We start from the raw sequence: 16401 nt of genomic DNA, 5'->3' as shown, positions 1-16401 counted from the left end.
CCACTAAAGATATAGGAAATCCTCAATGCCAAAGAGATGTACCACTAGATGAGGTGGAGATTGTTGCACTATACACCAATCAAGGGGAGATTCAAGATTAGGATTAGCTTTGAGTCTCTTTTTATATCCATGGTTTCACTAGTACGTGGGCCTATTAGATGTTTATCTTTTTTATTGTTTTGACATCTAGTTATTCATGGATCTTGGTTTTATGTAACATTACAAATAGCCTATATACAAAGAGGAACTACCTACATGTGGAAAAGGTGGCTTATCTTTATTGGCTTTTGTTTGGAGGAACTACCTACATGTGGAGAACATGGCTTATCTCTATTGGCTTTTTTTGGAAGTTCAATGCTCCCTTATTTCCTTGTCACTTCACAGTCCTTCTAGCTCATTCATGATGCCATACTTGACTTGGAAAATGGCTCCTACAAGGAGGATGGAGAAATAGATTTTAGAATTGTAGGAAATGTAATTTTTTCTTATGATTTAAAGGGTCCCATGTTGCTTAATATCTTAGATCATAAAGGGTATGTGGGAATCCATTTGCTGTAACCACCCTTTATCATGCATATGTATTATTTTATGGTGATTATGTTTTCCTTATACTTGGAAATGGAAGTGGTTAGGCTTTGTTATTCTTGATGTAAATGATTTTGAGATGCTCTAAGACATACAAAAAGGGGTTCTTGTTGGAAGATGCATACACTAACATAGAAAAAGGGTTCTTGTTAGAAGATGCATACACTAACATAGAACTAAGTGTGGGATTATATGCTTTGGATTGGTGCCATGAGATTAGTGCACAAATATTAATTCCCAAAGGTAACACTTTGTCGATTATCCACTAGCTATAATAGGTATTAAAGTTATGTAGTGATAACCTTTTGTTACATTTTGATAGGGGAATGGACCTCCTTGAAATATTGAAAGCATATCGTGTGTTTGACATGGCAAGGGTTAATGATCTTGCTTAGTGAGGTTCCAATCATAGTATTAGCCCAATGGTTTGAGGTGTCCTAGATGTCATCCTTACCCTAGCCTCACCTTCCAAGTCATGATGGGAATCTCTATCATTTGGGTAAAGACCACATGTGATTAGCTAGAAAGTTTATGTCATCCTTACCCTAGCCATGTGTTCCAAGTCATGATGGGAATCTCTACCCTTTGGGTAATTGGGTAAAGACCACATGTGATTGGTTGGAAAGTTTATGTGATAACCACTTTTTGAACATGATGTAAAAATCCATAAGATTCTCATGCTTGGATTTTATTAGCCCAATTTGTATAAGCATCTTCTATGGCTATATCCTTCTACTCGTACTTCTTTCTCTCTACTTAGCTTCCTCCAACTTATGCTCCTTTTCTTGAGCTTTCTTCTTTCCAAGGTCTTTTTGCTTTGGCCTTTTGAACTTTCTCCTTTTCCTATCTCTTCTTTTCTGCAAACACCCATTCTTTTGCAAATACTTTTCATTCTCTCCCACTCTTCTCAAAAAATGACTTTGACAGTGTATCTTTTCTTTATGTTGTGTCCTAACTTTCTTTTTTTGGTCTCGTGTTGTGTTCCTTCCTTTTTCTTTCCTCTGTAAGCTTTCTTTCCCTCATTGGCACCTACTTCCTCCAGATACTTACTTCTTAATTGGCATCAAAGACTCCACTAGTCTTGCAAGATTTTCCTTCCCTTCCATGGGCTACGGCCTCTCCTCACCTTCTTTCTCAGCTTGGACAACTAGGCTACCTACTTTACTTCTTTCTATCCTTTTTTTAAAATGATCTTGAATCCTATGTTGTATTTGGGTCAGCATAATCCTATGTTGTATTTGGGTCACCATAATCCTTAGGTCTATGAGTGGAAATATTTTCCTAAGGTCTTTTGTTAAAGGTGCATTTATCAAAGGGTTTGGATGGATCTTACAAGGTGGATGATGATACATTAAATATGGCCAAAGGTGGCTCTTAGAGTTAATAAGGGCCGTGTATGTGTAAGTGGATTTTTCCTCAAATCCTATAAAGATGTATTTAACCTTTTTCTAATTACACATTAATCTTAATTAGCAATTTCAAATCTTTATAACAATGTCTGGCTCCTTAGTCTATGATCTTGGCTATCACGATTTTAATTTCTCTAATTATACATTAAGTCTTAATCTCAATTAGCATTGCTTGATATTTTTCACAATATCTAGCTTCTTAGTCTATGATTCTACCTAGAAATCATGAATCCTAAGTTATTTCTTCTTTTTCCTCTGATCTTTCATCTACGTGGAAGTTTTCTCTGTCGAGGCCTTTTCCTACTTCTTTGTCTCCTTTTCATCCACTCTTTTCTTTCTTTTCTTTGATCCTTTATCTCTTAGCGTCTTTCACTTTGGCTTGGTATAACAAAGTCCCGTGTTTCTTGCACCTATAAGTCTTTTTCCCATTGTAATTGTTTTTTATATATGCCCATAATTTCTTTTCCAGGGTTCTCCCTAAGTTTGCTAGCTTTCCTAGGACTCTTGTTATAGCCTTTTATTAACCCATTTTTAGGTTTAATAGATGATGTCACTAGTATTCTACACTAAAGCATAAAGACAGAGACACCAAAAGAATGTATAGTCAAGCTATAAAGTAACAGTGTAAGATCCCTCTTCTTCCTATGTAATAAATTAACACGAGGTATTGTTCTCTCTAAGTGTACATTCTAGTGAGAGAGAATACAAATATAATAAAAGGAGGTGTGCATTTAAATTAGATAAACTTAAAATTTTAAAAAAATCAAATAAATATTTTAGTATTTTTCTATGTAATTGAGGCAAGCTAGTGTGTGCACAAATTTATTCAGGTTATCTCGTGTGCACATGATATTAGAGTTAAAAAGAGAAATACAATATTACAAAATATTATGAAATGAATAATCTATTTCAATAAAATTAAGTAAATAAACAAATAATCTCCATGCAAATAAAAATAAAACATATGCTTAGGTGTGATAGAAATAGCCTTGACATTTGTAAATAAAAGAGTGCATATTAGAATAAGGTTGAATGCGTAAGGTGTAAAGCCTAAGGTTGAATTTTTGAAGCCAAGGAAATAAATTGAATAAGGAGATAATCTTTGGAAGTAATAGAAAACCCCAATCATGCATGAGAGAGAGAGAGAGAGAGAGAGAGAGAGAGAGAGAGAACCTAGCCTGAAGTCTAGATGCATGTGAGAGTGCTTAATTGCATGAGAAGTGTAAAGAATTCCTCAAGCTCATTGGCCAAATACACAAATCTTTTTTGCAGCTAGAGATTATATTCTACATCAATTTCAATGTTTAGACTAGATTTGTACAAGCTCATTGCATAGGGTACCTCAAATCACATCAATTTTTGTGCATTGGGGTTTGTAGCTGCACAAATGGGAGCTCAAAAGTAGGCTTGTATTTTTGAATAGGAGGGAGCATCAACATCACCCAAATTAGCATTTACATCAACCCCAAAGCTAGACTATCAAGGTATTGCAACTCTTTTGCTTTATGCAAATTCTCACGTTTCCTTGTAAATTGGTAGACATTTTTATGGGAATGAAAGCTTAGGGAAAATGTAAATAGAAGACCCTCATTTACTGTACTATTCATAAGAACATAGTATATTAAGGCCTAAAATTGACCTTATGGCCTTAGTTTAATTTAGAAGTATGTATACTCTTTTTTATTCCACATTAAAATAGATGAAACCTTTGATGTCTAGACTGCTCTTAGATTTACTCGTATATACTGCCAGTAAAGAGCTGCAGTTATACCCTCGGTATATACGAGTAGTCACGGTCCTTGGAATTATAAGGTAAATACCATCATGTCTAGGCCTCAAGCAAGTCAGGGATTCCATGCAATTGCGGTACTTCCATCTGAAGACCCAATTACTAATTTATAAATTTCAGTCTAAATATCAATTTGTATGAATTTCATCACACAATTATAACCTTTTACTGCTACTTCATAAATTTTTTGACATTTTAGGCTTCTCCGTTGATCCACATTAACCAAATGGCTCTGATACCATTTATGAGATCCCTGTCCCCACTGCGTAATGAATTCAAGGGTGCTAGTAGAGCGGAAGCAACACTTCTTATGCGGGGCAGGGTCCCTCACATGCGGCCTCGCCCATGGATATCCGGACAAGAGACTAATCCCTCGGTTCTTCCAAAACTGAACCTCAAAAAGCTTCCCTCGCCCGAAAAGCACGGGCGATTTCTCTAGGATATTTTTACTCTAATGTAGTCAAGAGCCTTAACTAACTGAACTAATTTGACCGAACTCGTAAGTCCCATAGTCAAATCAAGGAAAAGATTGCACTTAGATCATAGAGACCAACACTTTTTTCCTCATTGAGAGGCACAGTCGTTGATTCTTTTCCATAAAACAATTTTTATCTGGGATTTACTTCACCTATCATACCATAACAGAATTGAGTTTCAATTTTAGGGATCCATCACTCCAGCCTCAGTCCCATGGGTTAGCCAACCACCTAATCATTGTAGTGATGGGATCCAATTTAGGAATTTGGTTAGGTTTTGTCCCGGGTACCACGGAAAAGATTTCCCAGGCCCCTTAGCCGGATATTTAGGCAAACTTAAAATTAGTCACACCACTTACACACCCAATATGAAATTGCCTTTTTTCACAGAATCAGCTGACTTTAAAACAATCATTTAATGAAACCATAGTGTCACTAATCATAAACCTCCAAAATATCCGGTTGAATCCTAATTTCCAATTTTTCCTTTATCGGTGTACCTGTGGCATCATTGGCAACCAGAACGCTCACCACCTGTCCACTCAGGGGCCTTTTCGATAGTTCCTAGCTCATAGTAACCGGCAATATATTCACATTTCAAAATAGAATCTCTGTTGAAGTTTAAATTCAAAGATGAATTTTAGATAAATTTATTTTATCTATGAGAAATATTTAAATGTTAAAAGAGCAATTCCTATGACATTTGGAATTCCATCATTTAGATGGGAAAAGAGAAATTCCTAGCATATTGGAATTAGTGAGTATTGTATTTAAATTCAAAGATGAATTTTAGATAAATTTATTTTATCTATGAGAAATATTTAAATGTTAAAAGGGGAATTCCATCATTTAGATGGGAAAAGAGCAATTCCTAGCATATTGGAATTAATGAGTATTGTATTTAAATTCAAAGATAAATTTTAGATAAATTTATTTTATCTATGAGAAATATTGAAATGTGAAAAGAGGAATTCCTATGACATTTGGAATTCCATCATTTAGATGGGAAAAAAAACCATAGGATAAAGGAGATTTGGATCAACTCTACAAGAATTTGATGAAAACATTAAAATAGATGAAACCTTTGATGTCTAGACTTACAATAAAAACATAGGGTAAAGGAGATTTGGATCAACTCTAGGAGAATTTGATGAAATGAAAACATAGGGTAGAGGAGAATTGGATCAACTCTAGGAAAATAAGTAATTAATTTATAATTAAATCTTAACTAATTAGGCTAGCGAGAGAAATTAATCTATGTACATTAACATACACATAGATTAGTCTATGTCCATCAATTAATCTAGAGAGAGAAATTAGTCTATATGCATTACCATGCACATAAATTAGTTTATGTGCATGGTAATGCACATAAATTAGTCTATGTGCATTACCATGCACATAAATTAGTTTATGTGCATGGTAATGAGAAAAAAGCTAATACCTTTCGACGTTCTATCTTGAAGCTTGCATCTTGTACTTCCTCAAATCCCATGATTAGTAGGTGTTCTCGAACGTCTTCTAAGTTCCATTCTTTGCTAGCGTTGACAAGGTCAATGGTGCCATTGGATAGTTTGACCGGTAGTTCTATGGGTGAATGAACACCCTCACATGACTACAATGGTATCCACTCCCCCTTTTTCTTCATGGATCGCTCGTAAAAGAATCAGATGTATAAATTTGAGCGTAATTTCAAGTATCGAAGTGTGATACTTGAAATCACAACTCTGCAAGAATATACATCTCCCTTATGCACCCCTTACACTATATCCCATGCATTTCCAAATAAACCATTCATCTGCTCAGATTGCAATTTCTTGCAAATGAACATTGCTGGAGTGGCTTGTGACAATATCTTACAAAACATGTGCACAAAAAGATGAATGGGAGCATACCAACTAGACCTACTGATCAAGAGGGCTTTGTACATTTTCAAAAGGATTGGATATCACTAATCATCTTTTGTTTGAAGGCATCTACACACCATTTGTTTGGGATTGGCCATTCAATACTGCCTAATGAGGGAAATGGAAGCTTTTCAAGTCTTCCATAGTCTTTAGGTCTAGAGGGAACTATGTAAGAGTGTGTGAAAAAGAATATTCTATTGCCAAGAAGTGTCCGAGGGTTCTTGTTGGAAAATAAAACCTCACCTATGGTGGAATGAAAAGCATTGAAGGTCCCTGTTATGCTCTTCAATGGTTGTTCCTCTATGTAACTTGATGGGAATATATCTGCATACACAAACCACCAAAAAAAAGAAGTGAACAACAAGGGTATAACAAATTTATTTGAATAGAACCACATTAGTAACAAAATACTTACAATTACAAGGAAACTTAGTTTTTGCCATTTGAGGAGGAAGATGAATGTCTGAGCCATGTAGACATGTTGAACCACTGCCCACCATGCCTTCATTTCAAGTTTTCTTGAAAGCTAGCAATCTTCCCTTCCATGACGATGTTCCAAAACACCACAAGCTTTGACTCTGTGGTGGCTCTCTTGAGCTTTGGCTGTAAGTAAACCCAATCATTAAGCCTGAATCTCTCTCCAACCCACATACCTTGCTCATTCCTAGAGTTGTTAAGAACATACTCAGAGATGGAATCACTAGGTCTCCTATTCGATGTTTCCATGGCTGAGAACTTGCTTACAAGAGGATAAAGTGACTTAAGTGGGATAAGAGGAGGAATAGGTAGGTTAGAAGGTTGCTAGAGGATTAGACAAGAGCATAGGGAGCCATTAAACCTTGCACAACAAGATTTACATGGCTGAGAACTTGCTTACAAGAGGATAAAGTGACTTAAGTGGGATAAGAGGAGGAATAGGTAGGTTAGAAGGTTGCTAGAGGATTAGACAAGAGCTTAGGGAGCCATTAAACCTTGCACAACAAGATTTACAAGTGGTTAGAGAGGGATTAAAGAGGTTATAGCAAGATTAATAGAGATATGGAATCTTGCAAGAGGGTTAGAAACTTGCTCTGCAAGATTAAGGAGAGATTAAAGACACACAAGAGAATTGGAGAGAGAATACAAGCTTACAACAACGACTAGAAAGAGATTAGAAGGTTTCAGGCAAGATAGAGAGGGATTAGAGAGGTTATAGCAAGATTAGTAGAGATATGGAAGCTTGCAAGAGGGTTTGAAACTTGCTGCGAGATTAAGGAGAGATTAAAGACACACAAGAGGATTGAAGAGAGATTACAAGCTTACAACAAAGATTAGAAAGAGATTAGAAGGTTGCATGCAAGATCAGAGAGCTTTAGGGCTAATCGTTTACAAGTGTAATTAGATTAAGAGCATAGAAAGGGTTTAGGAAGCTTGGAGAATCCTTTTTTCACTATAGAACAATATGGAAGCACTTTTTTGGGGATAAAATCACATTTTGAGAGGGAAAACAATTTTCATGGCTGTGCAAATCTAGTGGGGCCCAAGAGGGAGGTGAAGTGACTCTAGTGAGACAACTAGATAAAAAAGGAGATGTGATTGGGGTTACTAGGGGGAAAAGCCTAAAGTATATCAATAAATACCCCTATTTTAGGTCCTAAATCTAGTAGATAGAATGTGCACTCCCCCCCTCCCATTGGTCCAAACTTGATTAAAATGTCATTCAAATTAATCCTAAAGGTCCCTTTTTGTAGTCCATATTTCCCTTAAAGAATACCTTAACTCTCATAACTTGGCTCGAATATACCATTGACAGGAGCTTGGTACAAGGAAAAATCTGATACCTTAGCATTGGTACCACTGACATGATCTTGGTATAAGGAGAAATCTCTCACCACTTATCTTTCAAACTTGAATTGAATGACTAAAAATCAACCATGTTAAAGTATATAAAATCACATAAAAGCATAAAGAAAAATAACACAAGACAAGTTGGGTGCATTCTCCCCCCTCCCCCACGATGTGAGTGGCTCCACTTCTCATGCATGGGTATTTTTTATATTTCTTCCTAAAAAGCTCAAGGAGTCATAATTAGCTTTCCTTACAAAGTTGGGCTGGTCTTTTACCAAAAAAAAACCATAAATTTTGCTACTAAGGTTACAACCATAAATAATTACACTCACATGTATACAAAATATAACACGCCCATCTATACAAAATGGGTGGTGGATATAAATGACAAAATGTCAGCTCATGGCTAAATAAATCAAGTAGCTCTGCATGATATATCAAATGATAAATATGCACTACGCACAACCCTACACCCATACGACATCCTAGTTGACTCCGTCATAGTACTCATAAACTATTACGCAATAATGCCAATCATGTTAGTTACATATAATCAATTGGAGTCCTCACATTAGGAAAATTCTAGACTCAAAAGAGGGCTGTTTCAATAATAATATAATAATAGACACATAGATTGAGTGACATGAAATCTAGCAACGATATTCATCGGTGGTGGGACCTCTGTACAAACCCACCTAAAATGTGGAGAAACTCTTATCTTCATGAAATATTAAAAAAGCCATCACCTTGTCTTAAAATATTTTAAACCGTTTTTTTGTCAGCACCTAACACAATAAAAGAATGTTTTCCACATTCTTGTGTTAGACGTGGAGAAACTCTTATCTTCATGAAATATTAAAAAAACCATCACCTTGTCTTAAAATATTTTAAACCGTTTTTTTGTCAGCACCTAACACAATAAAAGAATGTTTTCCACATTCCTGTGTTAGACGTGGAGCACTAAAAAATTCTTTCCACCACCCCTAGAACTAATGATTTTGAATGCTTGGAATAGATAGATACCCAATCTCCTGGTTATTTCCTCAACTTGGTTCCACTTTTGAAACTCGAAACATCTTTGGCACCCAAAAGGACACACCATCCCTCATTTCTTCTTTCCTCCTTGATCCACAAAAGTGGTTAGCTCAGTCATCCACTTTTTGCTACTTCTTCTTTCTCATACGTCTGTTAATCTCTCATGGCAACCGAAAGTGGACTGAAACGAGCAAGGAGCTGTATCTCATCTGTTGTGTTGTATAACATAAAAGACGAGAACAAAGCATGGATTCCCCAAGTATACAGGAAGTACTCTTGGGTCACTATGCAGCCAGGAAAACGTGGCCACTACCGAGTGAAGGGAAAGGCATCTGAAGACTTGGCCAAACATTGGAAAGGAAGGATCCTTGACTTCAAGATGGCACTAGGAGGGAAAACTGTCAAAGAAGTGTTGATCCAGCATGTATTCATGCAAAAAGAGATCAACGTGGGACCATTGGAAGGACCAAGACACAGACCACATTGTAAGTGCTTGTGTTTTATATTCCAATGTTGCAAATAAGGTGATTGATATACATTTTTTGCCTTGCACAAATTTGTACCCATCCAATCTCCAGGAGTGGGAGCCTGCACAATGCTTGACGGGATTCTTGAATGTCGTACATGGTGAGGTGGGGGAACTTCAATATGAAGGTCATGCATCAAGTGATCTCGCAAGAAGTAGAACATATTTCTATGACTCATTTTATACCTTGCCCACTCAATCGAGTCGACATGGAAAGTTGGAACGTATTCCTTTGCCTGCACTTGATAGTCCTGAGTGGCCATTGCTTGATACAGAAGTGATAGAGTCATACAGGACCAAAATGTTTAATGATATTAAATGTGCTATAAAGCCTAGCATTGGTGCAAGAAATGTCCACTTAAGTTTGTGTGTTCCAATTGCATGCTTTGTTGATTTATTTTCTGATTGTAAACAATTGAGAAAAACTAGAACAACTTTTATGTGCAAAGATATAGATGAAGCCTGGCTTGATCATTTGTTTGACAAAGGTTGGAGAGTGAATCATCAAAGGAAGATGATTTGATCGAATGTCGATTGAACACCTCCGACATTGCATTTCGGTGAGTGTTATAACATTCAAATGTCTTTTTGTGAAACAGTTACAAAGCTTATTTGATTATACTTGAGAAATTATCCTAATGATATTTTGGAATCAGATACTATATTGCCAGGCAACATCTGTGCATGTCATTTACTTATAGAAGGTGGCGATGGATCAACAACAACTGGGAAAGCATGGACCAAGATACAAGAGATGGCAGCCACTCTTGCTTGATAGATATAGTTATGATTCGACAGGGTCACCCATCATTGACATTGGAAGTGGAAGAGAATTGGACTCTCGAATATGTTAGGAAGGAATTAGAAGTAGCTATTCAGAATCCTCCAGATCAATTTTTCTTCAAGCTCGATGGTCAGAAGGTAAGTAGAAGAAGAGAGCATCGGATCATTTGTAAAGATGTTGCAGCCCCACATGAATTGGAGGCACTATAAGATATATAATGTGACCATGTATATGTATACGGTGACAATGTGTTTTTCATATGCAATAAACTTATCTATTCAGAACATTGCTTTTGTAATGCTTTATTGTTTAAAACAATGTATTGAAGGTAAAAATTCCCCAATTGAATTTTTATGTACACAAAAAGGCCTAAAGTAAGAAAACAAGAAGTGAAGGAACACAGTAGAAAATTTGATCCTTTGATTTTCAAATTAAAAGTGCATTTTCAATTGATGTTCTCTCTCCAATAACACTAAATATGTGTTAAAAAATATAAATGTACATGTGTAGTTGCATATTTACAAATAGCATGTTACAGAGTGGAGTACATTTGTTGGAAGAAGCAATCCAACAACATATCGATAAGGAAAAAACTATATATCACTAGAACCCATAGGCCTGGGCTTCAGGATGGAGCCATGGCTCTTCTCCCAAGTACGGAGCCCATCTCTAAGAGGCTCAGGGGGGCCTATCCCCCCTCGTGGATTGGGCGGGATGAAGTCCATTGGGCCGTCTGGAAGCATTGCTTCTGCGACCTCGATCATTTTCGCAATCGTTTCCTCCCTAAACGTTTGGACGTCTAGGTCCACGTAACGAGACATGGATGGAAACTGCCATCATAATTCATCAAGGCATAACATCAACATGACAATATACAAGAAGATAAACAAGAGTACACATGCGTATGGGAGCTGGAAAATGCTTACATCCTCTGAAGGGAGCTGAAAAATACTCCGTGGATAGCAGCAACAATGCATTGAGAGCAACCCTCCACCCACAGCTATAACCATCGTCTTTTTTGGGCAATCTAACCCTTCGAATGGTCGCTCGCTCCAGGGTGTCGGTGTCCATGCTCAGGCTCTCATAAAGCGGCCTTAGTTTCCTGACACCACTGCAAACAAAGACCAATCAATATCTTGGTCAATCCGGACTTCTAACTTAAACAATAATATGTATCGTAATGATTTTAACTCACAACAAAACATTGCCATCATGGACACCAGATGTCGAATTTGCAAGGTAAATAACATTGTCTTGCACATCGACTAGAACAAGACTCCAATGGGCACTGCATCACATCCAAATAGATTTCTATTAGTTTCAAGCTAGATGAAAAACAAAATGCCTCCTCGCATTGTGGGTGAATCGATTCACTGTTGAGCGAGAGCACGTGCCAAAGGAAGCACTATATAACTCGTGTATGGTGATTCATATAAACATCATGCAAGAGAGATACAGAGACAAACTTGCTAGAGCACAACGAGTTCTTGAGGAGCTTCCTACAACCAATGTTGTCGCTTGAAGCACAATTATTAGAGGATATGCCCGTGGTGGCAGGGATAGGGCCAAAATGCTGTAAACTCTTTTGAACAGATGCAGCTCAAGGGTGTTTCCCTAGATGCAGTGACATATGTCTGGATCTTGAAATCGTGTGGCAAAATAGGAGCATCTGACAAGAGGCAATTGATTCATAATGAAATTTCCAGAGAGGGGTTACTTGAGAAAGATATTGTGCTTGGCAATGCTTTGGTGGATATGTATGCCAAGTGTGGTGCTCTCGCAAAAGCACGATGAGTGCTTGAGGAGCTTCAAGTTTGAGATGTTGTCTCTTGGTGTTCACAAATAGCAGGATATACACAACAGGGTCAGGGTGAGAATGCTTTGAACTATTTTGAATAGATGCAACGCGAGGGTGCGCCAGCAAATGTAGTGACATACACTTGCATCATGAAAGCCTGCATTGGTATAGGAATAGCTATCAAAGGGGAACAAATTCATGATATATTGCTAGGCACGGTTTGAAGATGTGCTACTTGGCAATGCTTTGGTGGATGCCAAATGTGGTGGAACTGTAGGCTAGCCTACACTCACCACTGCCCCTCGATGCGCAAGGATCCAGATGAACATGGTAGTGGGTTTGGGTCTCTGACAACTCCAAAAGTAAGGGTGGAAGTCCCTAGAGATATTGTACTAGGCAATGCTCTGGTCATGTATGCGAAATGCGGAGCATTGGCAAAAGAACAACCAGTGCTTGACCATCTACCTACACAAGATGTTGTCTCTTGGTCTGCACTAATCGTAGGATTTGCCCAACAAGGCCAAGGTGAGGAAGCCCTGAATTGTTTTGAACAGATGCAACACAAGGGCCTTTCCCCGAATGTAGTGACCTGCACTTGCATGCTGAAAGCATGCGCCAGCATACGAGGAGCAACTGAACGAGGGCAACAAATTCATGAAGAAATTGCTAAACAAGGATTGCTAGAAAAAAATATCGTGCTTGTTCATGCCTTGGTGGACATGTATGTAAAATGTGGTGCACTTGCTAAAGCACAACGAGTTCTTGAGGAGCTTCCTACAACCAATGTTGTCTTTTAGAGCACACTTATTGGAGGACATGCCCAGCGGGCACAGGGCCAGAATGCATTGAACTCTTTTAAACAGATGCAATGCAAGGGGCAAGGATGCAGTGATGTATGTCTAGATCTTGAAAGCGTGTGGCAGCATAGGAGCATCTGACAAGAGGCTACAAACTCATAATGAAATTGCCAGAGAGGTGTTGCTAGAGAAAGATATTGTGCTTGGCAATGCTTTGGTTGATATGTATGCCAAGTGTGGTGCTCTCACAAAAGCACAACAAGTGCTTCCAATTTGAGATGTTTTCTCTTGGTCTTCACTAATAGTAAGATATACACAACAGAGTCAGGGTGAGAATGCTTTGAAGTGTTTTTTAGATGCAATGCAAGGGCATGCCAGCAAATGTAATGACATACACTTGCATCTTGAAGGCCTGCACTTGTATAGGAGTAGCTATCAAAGGGGAACAATTTCATGATGAGATTGCTAGGCAGGGTTTGTTGGGTAAAGATGTGCTGTTTGGCAATGCTTTGATTGGTGCCAAATGTGGTGGAACTGTAGGCTAACCTACACCCACCACTGCCCCTCGATGCACAAGGAGCTAGATGATCATGGAAATGTGCCTAGGTCTTGAAAGTGTACGGCAGCATAGGAGCATCTGACAAGAGGCAACAGATTCCTAATGAAATTGCCAGAGAGGGGTTGCTGGAGAAAGATATTATGCTCGGCAATGATTTGGTGGGTATGTATGCCAAGTGTGGTGCTCTTGCAAAAGCATGACGAGTGCTTAAGGAGCTTTTGGTTTGAAATGTTGTCCCTTGGTCTTCACTATAATAGCAGGCCAAGAACCCTAGCATACCCAAATCAGCATCCTCGACATTTTGAATGACCCTGCTATGTCTCAAAGTTAGCCACATTTTTGAGAGTTGCCCTTCAATGGGGATGCAAAAGGTAAGCCTTTCTGTGAAAGGTACCGTTTCATGTAAAACATTCATTTTAACCAGCAAGGAAATCATTGCATGAGTATACATACTCCGGATGCAACCAAGCATGCGGTCTTCATGTGGTAGCAAAAGAATTCACAATGATATTCTTAGTCACGGGCTCTTGGCATTGCCCTCATCAACATGTATGTCACATGTGGTGTACTTCAAAAAGCACAAAAGAAGCTTCTTTTCAAAACTTCATCTCTTGGAGCGCATTGATTGCGAGATATGCCCAATAGAAGCAGGGGCGGGAAGCTCTGGGCTGTTTTCAGTGTGTGCAAAGTGAGGGCATCTCTCCAAATGCAATCACCTACACTTGCACGAAAAGTGACAGAGACAATTTATGTCCAAAACGTAGTCTCTTGGAGTGCACTCATTGCATCAAATGCCCAAAAGGGGCAAGACCAGGAAGCTTTGAGCTGTTTTCAGCAGATGCAAAGCAAGTGCGTCTCTTCAGATGCAATCACCAACACGACGCAAGATGTTGATATGGGAAAACTAATTCTCGATGATATTCTAAGTTAGGAGCTGGAAGGCAATGCCTTCATCGACATGAATGTCAAATGTGATGTACTTTAGGAAGCATAGAAAGTGCTCGAGGAGCTTCTCGTCTCCAGAAGGTCATCCTTAAAACACGCTGATTGCAAGATATGCCTACATGAGCAAGGGCAGGAAGCTGTGGGCTGGTTTCAGCAGATATGAAGTGAGAGCACCTCTACAGATTCAATCACCGCATCTTAAAGGCATGTGCACTACACAAGATGTTGAAGGATGATATTGTTAGTCAGGGCTGTTGGCAATGCCTTGATCAACATGTATGTCAAATGTGGTGTACTTCAAAAAGCACAAAAAGTACTTGAGGAGCTTCTTGTTTGATCTCTATAGATGCAATCACTTATGCTTGCATCTTGATGGTTGGTGGCACTACAGAAGATGCTAATATTATTGCTTTTGAAAAATAAAGGCTATGTTTTGCGTCACCTTGAGCGACATGTATGCCAAATGCAATATACGTCAGAGAGCACAAAAAGTGATGGAGGAGATGTAGGGTGCATCCAGAGAGTACTGAAAGGGGGGTAGCCTGTCTATGCTGAACCCATATGCATACCTGAGTTTACTTGTGCTTGAGAGAGAGAGAGAGAGAGAGAGAGAGAGAGAGAGAGAGAGAGTACCACCAGAGAGTACCACACCAGAGGAGAGGATTTGCCAGGTGTGCCAGCATGAGCCAGAGACAGAGGAACATTACATTTGCCGTTGTACTGCCTTCTATGAGATTAGAGGACGCTTCCACTGTTTGTTCAGAGAGGGCTTTATCCAGGGTCATGGAGTACTACGACCAGAGGTGTCTAGGGCTATACCTCCTAGAGATACGCAGATTTAGAGAGATTCTCCTCAGAGGCAGACACCCCACGGAGAGAAGGTCGGCACAGAGACAGATGACAGATTTCTTTAGAGGCCCCTCCCAGCAACAGCACGATAGAGAGGAGACTTTACCTGACAGGCAGGGGACCTTACTTGACAGATGACAGATTTCTTTAGAGGCCCCTCCCAGTAACAGCAGATAGAGAGGAGACTTTACCTGACAGGCAGGGGACCTTACTTGACAGAGCTGTTCAATTAGGACGATCCAGATGCCCCAGACTACCAGGATCCTCACATCTTCGCATACGCTTGCATAGGCGCATAGGCGGATTAGAGTCATTATTGATCGACATCGAGCACGGCCTGTCAAGTCTCTCGGCATGGAAGGCATCGACTCCTTACGACAGAGACCCATGCTTGACCTCCTGAGATAAGCTTGTATACAGCCTGAGCCTCTACCCCCCACCACCTCCCCCCCCTATTCATATCCTCTTGATGTATGGCAGGCCTAGATTTTAGAATCTATATTGTTCATTTCATTTATTTTCCAGACAGAGAATCATATTCTATTGGGATGTAATCTTTTTGGTCTCATAGGTCATTTTGGCCTTCTAAAGACGTTTATTACAACATTTCATTTCATTTCTCTCTCTCTCTCTCTCTCTCTCTCTCTCTCTCATATTAGAAGAGCTTATCCAACCTGCTTGCTTCATTCAAAATGCAGTGCAAGATATCTTCCCCAGCTTCAGTTGAAGTATTTGCAATCTTGCATAACGCATAAGTCAAAGCTGTACATATCAACACAATGAGAGGAGACACGGTCCTTGATTATGCAGAGTTTCAGCTCACGCCCAAGCGTACCAGGTAATAAGGGCCCCTCTGTAAGATAGTCAGAGCACTCAAAAGAATGCCCAGAAGCTTTTCTATTGTTCAAATTCTATAAAGTGGTCGGTTGCTTGCTTGCTTGCTTGTTAAGTTGATCTGCATTCACTTCTTTTGTTGTTCTTGTGCCGCAGATGCGAACTCTTCATTTCAGCAGATGGTCTCATGGAGAAGCTTGCGTCTGGTTTTGTCAAGCCCTTCGTTACGCACTTACGCGCCGCTGAAGTGCAAGTTGCGAAAGGCAACCAAGTCATAAGGT

General features: G+C 39.1%; 1 protein-coding gene across 1 annotated transcript; it reads left to right on the top strand.

Moving 5' to 3' along the window:
• The first annotated feature begins 12441 nt into the window (after nucleotides 1-12441).
• LOC147622114 (pentatricopeptide repeat-containing protein At2g13600-like) lies at nucleotides 12442-12933 on the top strand. Its single transcript, XM_086823547.1, has one exon. The coding sequence runs from the start codon at nucleotides 12442-12444 to the stop codon at nucleotides 12931-12933; it is 492 nt and encodes a 163-aa protein (XP_086679673.1).
• Nucleotides 12934-16401: the final 3468 nt, after the last annotated feature.

This window comes from Cibotium barometz, chromosome 29, assembly GCF_041138505.1.
Source record: "Cibotium barometz isolate CiBa-2024 chromosome 29, ASM4113850v1, whole genome shotgun sequence".
Lineage (NCBI taxonomy): Eukaryota > Viridiplantae > Streptophyta > Polypodiopsida > Cyatheales > Cibotiaceae > Cibotium > Cibotium barometz.
This window is presented reverse-complemented; position numbering and strand designations above follow the sequence as displayed.

Bases quoted from the DNA above. Each gene is read 5' to 3' on its own strand.
- LOC147622114 (XM_086823547.1), top strand. From the start codon at position 12,442: ATGCGCAAGGATCCAGATGAACATGGTAGTGGGTTTGGGTCTCTGACA.